Source organism: Petromyzon marinus, chromosome 1 (assembly GCF_048934315.1).
Source record: "Petromyzon marinus isolate PM22_M1 ecotype Great Lakes invasive population chromosome 1, UKy_Petmar_22M1.pri1.0, whole genome shotgun sequence".
In the NCBI taxonomy this organism is placed as follows: domain Eukaryota; kingdom Metazoa; phylum Chordata; class Hyperoartia; order Petromyzontiformes; family Petromyzontidae; genus Petromyzon; species Petromyzon marinus.
Window position 1 is genome coordinate 6,675,883 of NC_133667.1, and position 19,153 is coordinate 6,695,035.

Sequence of the window (19,153 nt, forward strand, 5' to 3'; positions counted from 1 at the left end):
ACGTTGGCAAGACTCGCAGGGTAGTGAGGCGTCACCTAGTGTGATGTCCAAGAGCTGAAAGACAGAGTATTGCTGAAAGATTATTCTACATTGAGTCCAGCTGCAGAGCGACCGACGCACCAAGCAAGAGCTTCTGCAAACCAGAGCAAGAGCACGTGCGACTTGAGTCATCCAGCAGTGGAGAAAAACCTGCTTTCAGCAAACCAGCAACGAGCACGTTCGAGTTCTCCACCCAGAGAGAGGGAGCGTGCCGATGCAGCTCATCCAACAGCGGAGAGAAACTGCTGTCAGCGAACCAGCACGAGCGTGATCGCGCAGCTCATCCAGCAGTGGAGAGAGGTGTCCACTGAGCAGAACTGAGAGCGATCAAGCAACTCTCCCCCGTGGACAGAGGCTGGCTGCTGCGTGGAGGAGGGCGGCGATACGTATGATACACTCCCACACACCTCACCGCTCTAAAGGGAGCGAGGCTACTTCTCCTACAAGCGATGCCAACTTCAGCGTATGGCAACGCAAAGAATTAATTACAAACACTGACTATTCAAAACAATTCATATCACTTAAACCTACACGGGTCCTTAACCAGAAGCGAACACTCAAGTCCGTGAACCATCTGGCTGTGGAAGCATCGATCGTGTGATAACAGTCCGTCAATTATAAGTATATTCATAATTTCCCTCTTTAATATTTTGTTTTGGACTGTACTTCTAATCGCATAAGTTACCAACCGATCCATCAATACGAATTAACCCTTGGCACCTTCGCCACGGAGCTACGCTCCCGGGGAGGAATCGTGCTAAACCGATTTTCTGATCATACAATCTTATTCACGAATTAATTAATCTCCCGTGAGATAACACGTTCCGCCGCACACCCTCACACATAAGCCATTTCGGTAATCTTATATTCTGTCCGGTAGATCTGTTGTTACATTTATGCCTTTGGAAATAATAACTGTTTGATTGTCTTTATATATGAATACCGTTGCATGTTAATCAATCGCCTGTGATAATGTGCTGACCATTTCAAGCATAATGATCGTTCATATTATAATGTATAAGCTTTTGTGTAGCATAGCATTTGCATGTTCTGACTCTCTCTCTCACGAACAGCAATCGCTTTATGCGGGGTCCATGTGTTATCAAAGTGAAATCGTACAGTCGTTGATGATACTGTCTTGATACCGTGTGGATACCATGTTGAAGTTCCGAGATTGAGAGTCACATACATATTATAGTTAAGGTTTAATTAGAAAATAAATTGATTAATACAGAAGTGGTCGTGTGATTCTTCCCTGAAGTTTTTGCATAAGATCTGTATTCTGCGACGAGATATGAACTCGGGAACCTAAACTATAAACACACCAATCCACACTCATTAAACTAAAGCGAACGATGTGAACATGGGACATAAAATATGAACACTCGGGGAGTGTTAAAGCGAGAATCATTGTATTATGCTGATCAATAATACGAAGTTAGACAACGAGGCCGAATTGACACTAGCGTAACTGCACACGATTGATTGCGTTATCCTGATTGATAACCCCACCTCGTCAACGAGGCGGGACCTGATTATCATAAAGGCTATCATTAACACAACCACACCCACTCGTATAAATTAATACGATTACCTCTCTAATTAGCATAGTTACACGCATAATTACACGAATTAACATAATTTCGGATTAATTCTGCAAATTTCGAATTTCATTTTATTTTAATTATTTGTCATCAATTTTCACACACCCACATATACAACAACTGTAATACTCACAGGAGTGCTGTGATGCCAACACGAAGTCGTTTCTCTCGAATGGCGTCAGGGCTGGGTCTTTAACGTCCACTCGAGAGCCGACCGCGTGATTCGGTCGTTCCTGACACAAACGAGCGAGCAGTGCAGGAATCGAACCGCGGCCTCTGAGACTGCGGGGCTGACGATGCTCAGGCCGGGGTCGTCCCCAACCCGGACCCCGTCTCGCGCTGCCTGCAGACACTCTGAGGGGCTTGCTCCGTGCAGTGCGACTCGCCACAGCGTTGTCATTGGGTGCATTTCACTACGGACGTTGTACTTTTAATAACATACAATGGTTGTGTCTAGGGGTGTAGTTAAGTGTTTTGGTGATTGTCTCGTATTCAAGACACAATCACAGAGACACAACTCGTGTAACGAGGGTCCAGTGGGGGATGTTTGGCAAATTCCTGACGGAGCGTTCACGTGTGAGGGAGCAACCGGACAAATTGGGGGGTATCCCTTCGCATACGAGGGGCTACCACTCAGCATCCCTAGACAGTACAGGGCAGCAACCTACTTGATGTACTACCACGCAGTCCTGGTCACGTCATGGCCCCTCAGGCCCCGTGCCGTGCGAGCCTCTGTGGGCCCCAGCACGGGGACCGCTCCACCCTCGGGGCTGCGCGGCCTCAGCAGAGTTCCCTCTCGGCCACTCCGCCACCCTCTCCACACTTCTCTTGCCGAGCTCAACGCAGAAACTGTCGGGCGAATGTAGAAGCTGAGTCGTCCAACACAGCAGCAGCCTCTGTGCCTCCGAGTTGTGAGGCAGCACCGGGTGGCTGGTGTGGTAGCCGTGGTACTAGAACACTGGACTTGAATAACCATTGCTGTGGATGGGCGAGGGAGTCTGGCGTCTCCGATGTCCAAATGAATGTTGTCTGTGGATCAGATCTGTTGGTGATTTGAGTCGGTGGAAAATTCCCTGTTTATATAACAGGGTCTACGATGTAAAGCGACAGTTTTATTTAACATTTAAATTTAAGTAGCATTTGCCTTGGGAAATGTGCCTCATTGCACACGCACATGGGCTCACACCGTATAGCACCATTCCTGTGTCTCAACAACAGAGCAACCAACTAAACTCTGTGATAATCTGCAGTTTATTGGCAATACTCTAATGGAGACTGTAGCAATTGTGTTCACGTTGTCTTGATAACAGCGCAGCCGACCAGGTGTCCCAGCGGGAGAGTGCATGGCTCACAGTCGGGAGGCTGCGAGTTCATCATCCATCTGGTGTCTATAAAATGAGTACCACTTTGCGGGGAAGTCAACCAGTGGTTGTACTCTGGATAGACTCGCCCCTGCTGTACTACCGTGACATTTTCAACACTGGCTAAGGGTTATACTCGGTATATGAGAACCCCCTCAATGCTAAGTTGAGCAGACAAATCACTTGAGTTGTCATGTAATAATAATAATACATCATATAAAAGTATGGGTTTTACCTTCCATATATGATCTGCAGTTGATTGGGAAGAAGTCAAGTAGTAATCTAGATTTGAAGTTTTCGTGACTGCAGGGATCCATACTCTTTGGTTCTTTCAGTAAAGTCACGTAGGTATAAACCTCAACCGAGAAGATGGATACAGATTGTGCAATCATTGGAAGGATGTTATTAACCAGGTAAAACCCGAACTGCTTTGTCGTGGTTGTCTATCATATCTGCCGGGTACTACTACTACTCTATTTTTCCTAGTTAACCCCTCCGCATCCCCAGCTCTCTCGGCCTCCCACTCCCAGCCCCGCCCACTTCCCCCCCCCCAGCCTCGCGTCCCTCTCCTGGCGTCCACGCAGCGCTCCCCCTACCCCACACCCCCACCCCTCCCTCTCCCCCCTTGCTCCTCCCCCTTTCTTGCCTGTATAACCTCTTACCACGGCAACTCTCTCTCCCACTTCAGCAAAACATGTTATTGCTGTGGTTTTCCCACCTGATGATGATTGCTTGTGTTGCAATCGAAACGTCGTGATTTATTTTATTTTATACCTACGTGACTTTACCGAAAGAACCAAAGAGTATGTCAGGTAGTGATTGATGGACATGAATCACGAGAATCGGATTGGCACCTGGAATCCCCGAGGTATTCACGTCAAGTACGAACCAGGCTCAAACTACTTGGCTTCAACGATCGATGCAGGGAGGTCCGGTCAAGAGTGGTGGGGTTCAATGGCATCGCTAGGCTCTGCTTCTGTGACGTGAACACGGAGCCAGCGTTCACTCACAACGCGTGCATGGAGACTGATTCATAAAGCCTCCTGTATCCAGTTCAATGCAATCCACACACTCATTGCTTATTGTGGGCATACTCTTCGCATTTACACTCCATTATAACAGAAAACTTCAACTTAGATCCAGTGCCACCTAGCGTGAGCCCTGTTGGGTTGGGAATCTGGGAGAGGGAGAGATGGTGCTGGTAACAGCTGTGTATGCTGATGGTTGGTAGAGGTGAGGGGTAAACCTGGGTTGGTAAGGGGAGGCAGTGTTGCGTGAGTTGATGGGCTGTGATGGGATGGATATTGGTTGGGTGTAGGAGGAGTAGATGGAGTTTTGGGGAAGGGGCTGGACTGTGAAAGTTCATGCCAAAGTCTCTCTGCCATGAGGAGTGAAGGGGTCACTGCTGGGAGTTGGGCCCTGGATCCTGGTTGGAGGGGGGATGGAACGTCACAGTCAGACCCGAATGTTGAATGCGTTGATAGCTGACAGAGATATCCACCCTGGGGGATGATCGGTGTCACTAACCCCAACCAGGGTGCAGCCTCTCATCCCAAACCCAACGCTGATCCCAGCCTCTTGTATAATATTGCGATACCATATGGCTAGCAGGTGCTACCAGTTTAAATTATGCTGTGGATGACCCAATAACAGACAAAGTAAATAGCAGTGGTGAGTGTTTAACTCATAACACAAACGTAGAATCGCAGCGCAATGCGTAGGGCCGCATGCGAGGTCGGGAGGCCCGTGCCGGATTCACAGGAATCCCCGGGAGCTCCCGGCCGCTGCCACCGCACTCAGCACGGGGACGGCGCTCCCCCCCCGTGCTGAGTGCGGCCTCGGGGTCCCCGGGAAATGGAGGCGGCGCTGTGCCTCGATTTCTCCGCGGATTCACGCGGCGGCTTATGTGGTCCCTGCGTGAACATCGCTGCGAGTGCAGCGGCAGCGCTGAGCACGGCCACCACCGAGCCACGTCTCGGAGCGCCGTTGGCCGAGTTCCGCCTCTGTCGGTGGTGAACTCTGCGGGCGTCTCTGCAGCTCCCGAGCGCCCCCTGCTGCGAGGGGAGTTTGAGAAGCTGACGCCACTCTGGAGCCGGCCCCGCTGCGAGTGAATTCCACTGACGATCCCTCGCACTGGGTACCCGGCATTGGCTTTGTGGAGTACACCATGCTGATGAGACTCAGTGCAGGTGAACCCAAGGCAGGGTTTAGCTGAGTGAGTAAACAAACCCCGCACCTGCTGCTTCAGTCGCATCATCACCCGTTACTCGCCAGGGAACAGCACGGCCATAGCCACTGCGGCCCCACGGTGATGGTGGATGTCTCTCCATCAGGTTACCCAGTGGCGTTTGTTTACTGGCCACACCCTGCTGATGGGACTCAGTGGAGGCGAACCCTGGCAGGACTGGCCTTGTCTAAGTGAATGCCACTGAGATAAAGTAGTCCTGGTGAACCCAGTGGTTGATGGGTGAGATGTTCTCTCATTTCCACCACTAAACTCCATGCTGGGTTCATTAACTAAAATAAAAAAACATCCCTTTGCAATCTACTGTTGGATGGAGGCCTTTCCATACAATGTAGGCTCAAGAGGGATGGTTGGCCATACTTCACGCTGGTCAGTGGGAATTGGTGAAGTGGGGTAGGGGGTGTTGGGTGTGTAGGTCCAGGACTGGTTCAAATATCACCACTGATTTTGGCCGTGACCAGGAATCAAACGCAGGTCGCCAGGTTTACATCGCACTGTGCTAACTGCTGTGCCACAGCTCTACCTGATTATTTTGCTGTGATCCACAGCTGATATGGGTTGTGCATAAACGTGGCAATGGTAATGACAGCTGCCACTGCTTGCACACTCATCACTAGTATCCCAGCACCCTCAATGATTTGCTGATCATTCGTGTTGCCTAGAAACTTCACAAAGCTCATGACGCGCCATTGTGGAGGATCATGACCCACAACTCCCTGCGATTATTAAAACTCCTGCAGGCGGCTATAATAATCACCGTTATGAAGAAATCTTCACGCTCCTGTTGCCACAGCTGTTTCTCCCTCACTGATCTCCCTCTGTTCCCACAGCTGTTCCTTCCTCACTGATCTCCCTCTGTTCCCACAGCTGTTCCTTCCTCACTGATCTCCCTCTGTTCCCACAGCTGTTTCTCCCTCACTGATCTCCCTCTGTTCCCACAGCTGTTCCTTCCTCACTGATCTCCCTCTGTTCCCACAGCTGTTTCTCCCTCACTGATCTCCCTCTTCCCACAGCTGTTTCTCCTTCACTGATCTCCCTTTGTTCCCACAGCTGTTTCTCCCTCAGTGATCTCCCTCTTCCCACAGCTGTTCCCCCCTCACTGATCTCCCTCTCTGTTCCCACAGTTGTTCCTCCTTCACTGAGCTACCTCTCTGTTCACACAGCTGTTCCTCCTTCACTGAGCTACCTCTCTGTTCTCACAGCTGTTCCTCCCTGAGCTCCCTCTCTATTCCCACAGCTGTTCCTCTCTCACTCATCTCCCTCCCTGTTCCCACAGCTGCTCCTCCCTCTGTTCCCACAGCTGTTCCTCCTTCACTGAGCTACCTCTCTGTTCCCACAGCTGTTCCTTCTTCACTGAGCTACCTCTCTGTTCTCACAGCTGTTCCTCCCTGAGCTCCCTCTCTATTCCCACAGCTGTTCCTCTCTCACTGAGCTCCATCTCTGTTCCCACAGTTCCTCCCTCTGTTCCCACAGCTGTTCCTCCCTCACTGATCTCCCTCTCTGTTCCCACAGCTGTTCCTCCCTCACTGATCTCCCTCTCTGTTCCCACAGCGCCGTAAGGAGGGAGCGGTTCCATCGTTGAAAGTGACTCTGCGAGCTGAGCACGTGAAGCCATGGCTACAGGTTCGTGCAGGAGTCGGGACCCGGGGCCATACGAGCCTTAACCTCAGAACCTGGTTCATGGGGTCATGAGCTTAGCCTCCTTACCACCGCCCCGTAGCTCTACCCTCTACACGCTGTGTGAATAGCCTTTGTACACGCATGGCCTGAGCACACAGCCGTGTACATGCATGGCCCTAAGGTACAAATCTCGACACGGACATGGCCTTCTGTACAAGGAGCCATGAGTCCAATGGTATAGATTTCAATATATCACATCACATTGTTATTATTATATTTTAATTCAATTATACCCAAAGTGCATGCATGTTTGAGCCACTACTCACTATAATGCGTGCGGGACCCTGCGTGCCGCGTCTGTGACCGTGGGAGCCACACGCACGCTGAGTCTCCATCCACAGGCATTGCCAAGCGGCGTGACAGACGCCGAGCGCCCCTCACAGCTCCCTCAGCGCTGGGCTCGGTGCTCATAACCCGCCCGGTCACTGGCGGGGTCTCTAGAGCAGCGCCACGCGGCCCGCTGTGGGTGGAGCTCTCTCTCCCTCCGTGCGGGACGCGCTGCTCACAGGCTCAGGGGGGTTGCGCTCGCGCCGCTCTCCTGCGGCTCCCGCGTCCCAGCGCGACGCGGTGTGTTGCAGTGGCGCTACCGGAAGCCGTGGGGAGGGCGCGGCCACCGCACGTGGAGTGCGCGCGTCTCGTACCGCATGGAGCTGTGGGGGGCGCGGAGCGACTCTGCTCCCTGTTGGCGTTAAAGCAGCGGCCGTCGTGTTGAGCTCTCAGGGCCCTGATCTGACCACCTCGAGTTTTGTAGCTGGAGCCTGGCTGGGACCCTTAGGCACAGGGATTGACAGTCGGTGCTATGGCAGAGAACACCACTCACAGTCAGAAGGTTGAAAGCTCAATCCTCATTGAGGGACTACTCAGCCCACTATCTCTGTTATCAGTAAAATGAGTTCTGTTCATTGGGAAGCATGGTGCTATGCTGTAGAGAATACGGTATCTGTCATGGCAATGTAGAATTTCCACCATGGGCTCAAGGCAATCAGTGGAGGGGACAGCTGTTCCATGCTCCTGGAACACAATAGTCGTGAGTCAATGGAGTCGAGTGGGACTCCAGCAATCCCCAGTAATTCGGCTTATTCTGCTGCTGTTGTGACAGACGAGAGATTCAAGAAGAAGATGGAGCAGGTGCGGATTCTACTGGACGACCTGAAGAAGCTCTCCAGGTGAGAGACATCCCTTCACCCACAATGAGGTACTCTGCTACTCTACGTTTTAAGTACAGACAAGAAAGCGATGTTATCTCAATTCAATGGTTAGAGTGAGGAGTGCAGCTGATACTTGAATCCAAAACGACTTCTCTCAGTGCAAAGGCCAAGACAGGGGACCTGGAGAGACCTAGGGGAGGTGAGGTGACACCGGGAATTGAGGCCATGGAATAAAAACAGGGAGAAGGGAAAGAAAATAGAGAGATGTGTTTGTTTAGATGTTTCCAGACAATTTATGAGCACCTGGAGATACCCACACTATCACCATACATATGGAAACAGATGTTGATTAGTCCACTTGCTGTACCGTAGTCTCATGGCAAGCCAGGGTATGCCATCTTGACGAACATGGGAAAGAAGTTTGACAACATTTGTGTGATCCACCAACCTTCGTCTCCAGTGCTCGATTACAGACCATGTGCATAGCCTCCATCGCCCAGCTGAGAGGTGAGTAAGAAAAGAGAGGGATTCTCACAGGGAGAATATAGAGAGATGAGTGAGCGAGAGAGGCGCGGGGGGACTCCTGAGCATTGCAGGGGACTGGAGGCCGCGTGCTCCGGGTGGCACTGGGCGAGGAGGGCTTCTCGTAGCCGCCCTGCGTGGCCCCGTGGCACACACCACCTGCTGTACAGTGGATGGTAAAGATCCCGTGGCGTCATTCACAAAAGTTGCCCATTATGTGCTGGTATCGCAGTGCACATTTGTTAAATTTTAAACAATTACAGAACCCGTAAAATACTCCATTGGAATTTAGAGTAGGACCCTTCTCAGAATAGTCAGTGAAGCTTTCTGGGCAAACACGCATAATGACAATAATACGATCTAGTAGTTAAGTCATATAATATTATCGGTATTTTATTTTTCATTGCTTTTACAGTGTGACTAGAAACATTTAATTAAATATTCACATATCATGTGGGCAGGTCTAATAGTCTATGATCTAACAGATCGATCTGCAAACATATCAAACAAATTCACAATATTCTGCATAAACATTCATAACATTGCTATCGATTACATTTGTGTATTAGCATTTTGTTCGATTTAAAAATAAAGTCATTCGAATCCTCAACTGTACCCCTTGTTTTACAGGTTTGACAAATCCACCATCTCAACCCTGCAGAGGATCGGTGTAATCTATGATCCATACAACTTGGAGGAGCAATCCGCCCTCGAAAGAGCCTTCCACAAGGAGGGCGGTATAGGTGGGTGCTGCTCCTCACTACACGGCACAGCGATTGCACTGCAACGATAAAATCTCCATCTCCCTGATGGACCTGGCTGTGCACATTGCAGTCCACAAGCCTCCAGTTACTGGGACATGAGTGGTCCCAGCGCCTCAGTGCCACAGCTAAGCAGCAGGGCCACGCTACCCTGGTTAGGGAACCGAGCTGCCCGGCCCAGCGCTCGGCCTGCAGGAGCTGCGGGCGAGAGCCGCGCTGCTCCTCACTGTGGCCTCGGTGCTTCAAGGTCCCATGCAGGGTGAGCTGTGACACTCACCCAGCGTCTGATTCTCAGCACCAAGAGCTGCTCGGAGATTCCATGTGTGTGCTGTGCCTGTGTGGTTTACTTGGCACATTCACCACTGCGCGATAATCTGAGTGTGAGACACTCACTCAGCTTGTAAACCGGGCCTCGTGGTATCTCTGTAGCTGAGCCTGGCACAGGGATAATCGCCGCACTAGGGTCAGGGCAGCCTCTGTGTGCAGCTTTAGAGGGTTTGTTGCTGTTGTACTCTGCTCCCCACCCAGCACTGTTGTGCCCCTCCACAAATGCATTAACCCTGCAGTGCCGCTGCCTCTCCCCACATTGAGTGTACAGAGAGAGCCACGTTAACCAGGCGCAATGCAAACTGTGAGCTTTCTTCTTACAGATCATGGGAGTTGATCAGAAACTTGTCAATGTCCGTCTCCAGATTGGTGAGCCAGTGGGTGGTTTTAGGACAAGCTCCAGGAACATCTGAAATGCTGCCAGCGATTGATCAAAGTGGGCAGTGATGGACAACGTGGTCCATTGTTTTGGAAATGGTGACCCCAATCGCACTCTGGACTTTTCTTTGTTGCCAATTGGTGCAGGAGATCGCTGATGTGCAATGTTTTGGTGCAGTTCAATACAGGCGACTGCGGGGTGAAGTAAAACCAGCAGGTCGAGAGAGCAAAGCTAACGCAGCCGAGTGCAGCACAGCCACAAGTTCCTGCGTGAGCACAGGGGCTGCGGATTCTCTGTACACAGCCAAGGAGAGTCACGTGGTCGATAGCACACGTGGACTATCAGCTGTGTTTGAGGCATGTTCATGCTGCGGTTGTGTATGCTCATTTTCACAACATTTAAAAGCTATCACGAGGAACAGCAAAATAAGACAGCCAAAGACAGCCGATTTCCAATTAACCGTACCACACCTACACCAGGGAATCTGTAGACACATCAAATATATTGAATGTTAAACGGATGACCCCGTGTAATGTTTCACATCATATACAGTGAGGGAAAAAAGTATTTGATCCCGTGCTGATTTTGTACGTTTGCCCACTGACAAAGAACTGATCAGTCTATAATTTTAATGGTAGGTTTATTTGAAGAGTGAGAGACAGAATAACAACAAATCCAGAAAAACGCATGTCAAAAATGTTATAAATTGATTTGCATTTTAATGAGGGAAATAAGTATTTGACCCCCTCTCAATCAGAAAGATTTTTGGCTCCCAGGTGTCTTTTATACAGGTAACGAGCTGAGATTAGGAGCACACTCTTAAAGGGAGTGCTCCTAATCTCAGTTTGTTACCTGTATAAAAGACACCTGTCCACAGAAGCAATCAATCAATCAGATTCCAAACTCTCCACCATGGCCAAGACCAAAGAGCTCTCCAAGGATGTCAGTGACAAGATTGTAGACCTACACAAGGCTGGAATGGGCTACAAGACCATTGCCAAGCAGCTTGGTGAGAAGGTGACAACAGTTGGTGCGATTATTCGCAAATGGAAGAAACACAAAATAACTGTCAATCTCCCTCGGCCTGGGTCTCCATGCAAGATCTCACCTCGTGGAGTTGCAATGATCATGAGAACGGTGAATCAGCCCAGAACTACACGGGAGGATCTTGTCAATGATCTCAAGGCAGCTGGGACCATGGTTACTAATTGGTAACACACTACGCCGTGAAGGACTGACATCCTGCAGCGCCCGCAAGGTCTCCCTGCTCAAGAAAGCACACATACATGCCCGTCTGAAGTTTGCCAATGCACATCTGAATGATTCAGAGGACAACTGGGTGAAAGTGTTGTGGTCAGATGAGACCAAAATAGAGCTCTTTGGCATCAATTCAACTCGCCCTGTTTGGAGGAGGAGGAATGCTGCCTCTGACCCCAAGAACACCATCCCCACCGTCAAACATGGAGGTGGAAACATTATGCTTTGGGGGTGTTTTTCTGCTAAGGGGACAGGACAACTTCACCGCATCAAAGGGACGATAGACAGGGCCATGTACCGTCAAATCTTGGATGAGAACCTCCTTCCCTCAGCCAGGGCATTGAAAATGGGTCGTGGATGGGTATTCCAGCATGACAATGACCAAAAACACACGGCCAAGGCAACAAAGGAGTGGCTCAAGAAGAATCACATTAAGGTCCTGGAGTGGCCTAGCCAGTCTCCAGACCTTAATCCCATAGAAAATCTGTGGAGGGAGCTGAAGGTTCGAGTTACCAAACGTCAGCCTCGAAACCTTAATGACTTGGAGAAGATCTGCAAAAAGAAGTGGGACAAAATCTCTCCTGAGATGTGTGCAAACCTGGTGGCCAACTACAAGAAACGTCGGACCTCTGTGATTGCCAACAAGGGTTTTGCCACCAAGTACTAAGTCATGTTTTGCAGAGGGGTCAAATACTTATTTCCCTCATTAAAATGCAAATCAATTTATACCATTTTTGACATGCGTTTTTCTGGATTTTGTTGTTATTCTGTCTCTCAGTGTTCAAATAAACCTACCATTAAAATTATAGACTGATCATTTATTTGTCAGTGGGCAAACGTACAGAATCAGCAGGGGATCAAATACTTTTTTCCCTCACTTTAGATGTAAATACTGTGCATGATATTGAGTTGTTGTCTGACATCTCTCACCGTCTCTCAGAGCTCTACATGAAGATGCTGACGTCCCTCTCGCCGGACGCCTCCAACGTCCCGGATTCCCTACAGAGACCCATGGAGTGGAGCACTCGCAGCCTGGTGGATTATGTTACGACGTCAGATCAGAGTCAGTATCGCACCATCACCAGGGATTCCCATGAACTGTACTGCACCATCACCAGGGATTTCCATGAACTGTACCACACCGGGGATTCTCATGAACCATACCGCACCCACACTGTGAGAGTACTGATATAAAGTTAGTACTGACAGTCAGTACTGATGTGTTAGTGAGAACTAACACACAGGGTGAGGACTGAGACATGGTAAGTACTAACCAGTTAGTAGAGGGTACTGACACACAGCGAGTACTGGAACACAGCGAATACAAACACATAAATTGAGTACTTACAGTAAGAGTACTTACACAACAAGTGCTGACAAGTGGTGAGTGCTGACACAGTAGAGGCACAGTGAGAGTACTGACACAGTGTGAGTACTGACTCACTGTGAGTAGTGATGCACAGGTAGTACAGTACTGACACAGTCAGTGGGTATTGACACACAGTAGGTACTGACAGTGTGAGTACTGACAAGAGTGGGCACTGATAGAGATTGGGTACTGATAGTGAGCATGATTACTGTGAGTACTCACACACATAGTGAGTAGTGACACAGTGAAGAGGACTGACACACTGAGATTATTGACACAGTGATAGAGGTGGAATTTGCATGTAAAGGTAAGATCTGTGGTGGGCCTCCACGCCGACGGCTCAGCTGTGGAGGTGGCCATTGTATTGTGAGAGATTAGCATGTCAATGCATCCTACCTAACAGTTATTTCTGACTCTCTAAGTTACATTACCAGTTAAATGTCTTTATATTAACGGACTAAATGTCTCACTAACACAGCCAACGCTGCTCCTTCCCCTCGATGGGGCGATGGCTCTCGTTTTTTAACCGACTATAACTGACTGTGATGTTTTTGTGTGTCTCTCTATTTGTGTGTCTCTCTCTGTCTCCCTGCATGTGTCCCTCTCTCTTTGTGTCTCTCTGTGTGTATGTGTGTCTCTCTGTGTGTCACTTTGTGTGTGTGTCTCTGTGTATTGGGTGTGTCTTTCTGTGTGTGTCTCTCTGTGTATGTCTCTGTATGTGTCTCTCTCTGTGTGTCTCTCTCTGTGTCTCTCTAGGTGTGTCTCTTTCTCTGTGTGTCTCTGTGTGTGTGTCTCTCTATATGTCTCTCTCTCTGAACGTGTCTCTCTGTATGTTTGTCTCTCCCTGTGTCTGAGTGTGTCTCTCAGTGTGTGCTCACAATGCAATGGCCACCTCCACAGCTGCGATCGTCATCGTGGAAGTACATCACTAATACAGCCACCGTTGCTCCTGTTCGTTTACATTGACATGCTAATCTCTCACAATACAATGTCCACCTCCACAACTGAGTCGTCGGCGTGGAGGCCCACCACCGATCTTACATTTACATGCAAATTCCACCTCTAGCACCGCCCACTTACCATAAAAAACTTCGTGTTTCAGCAGCTCTCGCTATATAAATTTTCACCTGAGGACGATTGCTTGTGTTGCGATCGAAACATCGTGATCTATTATATTTTTCTACTTACGTGACTTTACCGAACGAACCAAAGTGTATGGATTACTGCAGTCACGAAATCTTCAAATACAGATGTAATGGTTGTCCTGACACAGTCAGTACACACTGTGTGGATACTGACACAAAGTGCGGATTGACACCTTGAGTACTGGTACAGTGTGAGGACTCATTGTGTATTAACGCAGTGTAAGGACTGAAACACAGTAAAGACTAACACACAGGGTGACCATTGACATGGCGAGTAGTGGCACAGTTAGTAGAGGCACACAGTGAGAGTACTGACACAGAGTGAGGACTAGCACACAGCGAACACTGACACAGTCAATACTGACACAGTAAGAAATAAGACAGTGAATACTGACAGAGTACTGAAGCAGTGTAAGTACTGAAACACAACGAGGACTAATGACACTGTGAGGACTGACACACAGGGAGAGTACTGACAGTGTGAGTACTAACTCACGCAGTGGACATTGACACAGTGTGAGTACTGACACGCAGTGGGTATTGACACATACAGTGAGTTCTGCCAGCATGAGTACTGATTCACACAGCGGGTACTGACAGTGTGAGTACTCAAACACAGTGAGTACTGATATAGTGAGTACTGTCAGTGATAGTACGGACACAGTGAGAGTACTGACACACAGATGATTGACAGAGTGAGATGACTGACAACGTGTATACTTATACAGATTGAGTTCTGACACATAGTGTAAGTATGGACACTCATTGAGAGTACGGCCAGAGTGAGTACTGACACACAGTTGTCGTGAACTAAAACCAACCTATTTATTTACCAGGAATAGCCCACTGAGTTTCATAGCTCTTTTTCAGAAGTGATCTGCCTACAAATAATAGCTCAACGAAATAGCTTATGTGGAAATGTATAGCAGCCAAATAATCTTGTGAGGTAGAACTGAGACACACAGTACCAACACACACATTTAGTACCGACACACATTGAGGACTTACACAGTGACCACCATGAATAATCTGAGTACTGGCCCACACGGTTAGTGACACAGAGTGAGCACTGCCTTACAGTGAGAGTACTGACACACAGTGAGAGTACTGACACACAGTGAGGGTACTGACACAGTGAGAGTATTGCCACACAGTGAGGGAACTCACACAGTGAGAGTATTGCCACACAGGGTGAGTAATGACAAAGTGAGTACCGACAGTGTGAGCACTGACACAGCGCGAATATTGCCACACCATGAGTCCTAACACACACAGCGAGTGTAGTAGTAGTCGTAGGAGTCATAGTGTGCGTGAGCGCTAAGCGCGTGGTGGTCACCGGTAGGTGGTTTGGCGCACACAGAGCGGTGCCTGGAGCAGTGAGCACCACGTGGTGGTGCTCACGTGAGCAGCACCACGTGGTGGTGGTGGTGGTGCTCACGTGAGCAGCACCACGTGGTGGTGGCCTCGTCACCGCTACGCAGCGCAGGGGCTGCCGCGGTGCCGTGGTGAGGAGCCCCCTGGACTTGCCCCCTCCGCAGCTCTGCGTCTCCATTCCACCTCCCAGCCCCGCACTTGAGACGACTACTGGGGAACGATCCTCACAACAACAACCACTCACAATATCAAACACTCACAACAACAACCACCACTCCTAACAACTCACAACAACAACCACCACTCCTAACAACTCACAACAACAACCACCACTCACAACAACTCACAACAACAACCACCACTCACAACAACAACCACTCACGACAACAACAAACTCACAACTACAACAACCACTCACAACAACCACTCACAACAACAACCACTCATAACAACATAGTGAGTAGTGACAGTATTGACACACCGAGTAATCATTCGACCTCTTTTGCCAGTACCAAAATATAATAATAGGGTTTTTCCCCTTTTTTTCTGGCAACAAAACTGAAACCTTTTTACAAGGATTCATGTCTGCATTAACCACAATACCTGCAGTCAAAATGCAAACAAAAAACATACTATGATAATATATGCATTGTCCTTGAAACTGATTGGTCCACACCAAAGAAAGCCGTCCTTTGGTGTGGACCAATCAGTTTCAAAGACAATGCATCATATATTATCATAGTATTTTTTTGTTTGCATTTTGACTGCAGGTATTGTGGTTAATGCAGACATGAATCCTTGTAAAAAGGTTTCAGTTTTGTTGCCAGAAAAAAGGGGAAAAACCCTATTATTACACTGAGTAATCTTGATTTGAAGCTTTCGTGACTGCAGGAATCCATACTCTTTAGTTATTTCGGTAAAGTCACGTAGGTAGAAAAAAATATATCACGACGTTTCGATCGCAACACAAGCGTTCGTTCTCGATTTGAAGCTTGCGTGACTGCAAGGATTCATACTCTTTGTTTTTTTCGGTAAAGTTACGTAGGTAAAAATCAATAAAATTAAATAAATGAAAACTAAATTAAATCATGACGTTTCGGAGGCAACACAAGCCTCCGTCTTCAGGTGGAAACCGTCACAGCAAAATTGCTGTATCAAGTGAAGAAAGCTCCAAGACCCGAGATTATATACAGGTTAGGGGGGGGGGAGCCAGGAAGGTCCGTGGGGGGGGGGCTAAGTTAAGGCAACCAGTTTGTCAGCTTAAATGCTGCCTCCTGACTCTTGTTCATGTGTGTAATTTTCTTCAACCACTTGCCACCGCCTGCTCTCGTGGATCTCTCCGTCTCCCTAACCCCCTGCAGCATAACAAAAGGTGGCTTAACTTAGCCCCCCCCCCACGGCCCTTCCTGGCTCCCCCCCCCCCTTATCCTGTATATAATCTCGGGTCTGAGAGCTTTCTTCACTTGATACAGCAATTTTGCTGTGACGGTTTCCACCTGAAGACGGAGGCTTGTGTTGCCTCCGAAACGTCGTGATTTAATTTAGTTGTTTTCATTTATTTTATTTATTTTTACCTACGTGACTTTACCGAAAAAAACAAAGAGTAACAAGCGTTCGTCTTCAGGAAGCATTCGTGAGTGGTTATTGTTGCGATCAAAATGTCGTGATATATTCTTTTTATTTCTTCTACCTACGTGACTTTACCGAAAGAACCAAAGAGTAATTCTAGATTTAAAGCTTTCGTGACTGCAAGGATCCATACTCTTTGGTTCTATTCGGTAAAGTCAGTAGTCAGTGTGTCAGTACTCTCATTGAGTGTCAGTACTCACACTGTGTCAGTACTCTCACTGTCAGTACCCTCAGTCAGTACCCTGTCAGTCCTCATAGAACCAAACCAAACCAAAGAGTACACTGTGAGTAGTAATATACAGTGAGGGTACTGACACAGTGTGAGGACTGACAGTGAGGGTACTGACTGAGGGTACTGACAGTGAGAGTACTGACACAGTGTGAGTACTGACAGTCAGTGAGGGTACTGACTGTGAGAGTACTGACACGGTGAGGGTACTCACACTCAATGAGAGTACTGACACACTGACTACTGACACAGAATGAGTAGTGACATAGTGAGGGTGCTGACACAATGTGAGAACTTATACACCGAGTGACAGTATTGACACACTGTGAGTAGTGACACAGTGACAATACTGACAGTGAGTAGTGACACACAGCTTGATGAATACATCTGCAAGACAGGCTAGTTGTGCTCGCCATTCAGTGTTTGAATCATGGTGGCCAATGGAGATGTAAGCTCTGACAAAAAGCTGTGCACTTCAGTTTGTAGTTCAAAGTCTGTTCAGGATTCTCCCTCTAGACAGCCAGCGTACCTCTTGTGAAGTCATCGTTGCTCGTGTTCAGATCCCATGGTTTCGCACAGCTTGCAAAACAGTCGAGCATTAAGTGGCCTTGACTTGACCAAGTTGATTACTTTAACGTTTCCCGATGTATCATGCAGTGGGGCCACTGCACAACGCGATTTTCATTCCTAATCCATCCTGAGTCCTCTCACCCGCCCAGTCATTGACACAGCCGCGTCAACACAAACTTGGGTGCAGGGATTGCAGCTCAAAACGTGTTCAGAGATAAAGTGGTCGACAATGTTAAGAATGTCCTCTCTGGTTGTATCCCCCTTTACACTCTTGCAAAAGGGGATGTCCCTGTATCGTACACATGCAAGCAGCTGTGCCTCCCCACTGATACCTGTAGAATTATCCATTTTAAGTTTTTCCACAACTTGATCGACAACATCGGTGGCCATGTCATCCATCCTTCAGGACACTGTGTCACGTGACAAAGGAACGCTCTTAAATTCGTCCGCTGCTTGTGTGTCAAGCCTTGTCGCTGCCGGTACGACGGCTGTGGGCAACATTAGATCGTCAGCTACAAGCAACCACACTGTATAAGACGCCTCAAGTGCTTTGGCTGATGTTGTTGAGGCTGTTTTAATCGTGAATTGACACGACCTCAAATCGGAGAGCTTTCTCTGAAAACAACTCAGCTGGCTTAAAGACTTAAGGCATTGGGGTTTCCTGTTGAGATGCCGTTACAGATGGGCTGGCTTCATGCTCTTGTGAGCCACAATCTCTCTGCACGGGAAGCAGAGAGGTTGAGGAGGATCGGAGGTGGTGGAAGTAAATCCAAACATAGAATATTCTTCGCGAAATTGGCTGCATTTTGTGGGCTCTGTTCACCTTTCTTGTCGTTTCGGTTTCTGTGTCGTTGTTTTGGTCTTTTTTGCTGCTAGTATCGCATTTTAACCAATCGTCAATTTTGTGAGAGTGTCCTAACTAGCTGGTAACTGCAAGGGAATAAACAAATCATCAGACGCTCTGCATGCGTGACATAATTTGTTCGCACTCGCTGGCTACTCTTGGAAACCACATTGTTTACAATCAGTGAGTTTAGAAAGGTATTTTATATCGTTATAGGTTACCATATGGATTTAAATTGTGTCATTATTTTATATTGGCAGAATCAGACGTGATTATTTTCCAACGACTCTCGTGTATGATATAATTTCACACATTTATACATCACCTCACGTACCCCCAGCCGAGAACCACTGGTTGACTGTGTAGTTCTTAGTTTGGGTTGCATGGCCACAGTCACACTGTGACTTGTCTTTAGTTTTACATTTACGAAGGAGATGAAGCAGTGAAATGTTTCACCAGTGTCTTCAAGGACGAACGTCAAAGCCAGGTGGTGTGAGTTTTGGGTCTTAAATGACGTGTTTATTCTGGATATCCAATTAGCACTGGCACTTCCGATTAGCATGACTGGCTACGTACGTTGCGAAAGAAGTTCAACACAGTACATAGATTACTCTTTGTTTTTTTCGGTAAAGTCACGTATAAATAAGAAATAATAAAATAACATAATAGC

At 48.2% G+C, this 19,153-nt stretch overlaps 1 protein-coding gene across 1 annotated transcript in view; it reads left to right on the forward strand.

The window, feature by feature from the left end:
- The first annotated feature begins 6,787 nt into the window (after nt 1-6,787).
- LOC116940965 (uncharacterized) overlaps nt 6,788-19,153 on the forward strand; it is a 160,019-nt gene continuing 147,653 nt past the window's right edge. The window contains exons 1-4 of the mRNA XM_076056263.1: nt 6,788-6,872; nt 8,029-8,095; nt 9,230-9,342; nt 12,264-12,386. Of these exons, the coding sequence (XP_075912378.1) occupies nt 6,863-6,872; nt 8,029-8,095; nt 9,230-9,342; nt 12,264-12,386 (313 nt within the window). The 5' untranslated portion in view covers nt 6,788-6,862. The remainder of the gene's footprint in view (nt 6,873-8,028; nt 8,096-9,229; nt 9,343-12,263; nt 12,387-19,153) is intronic.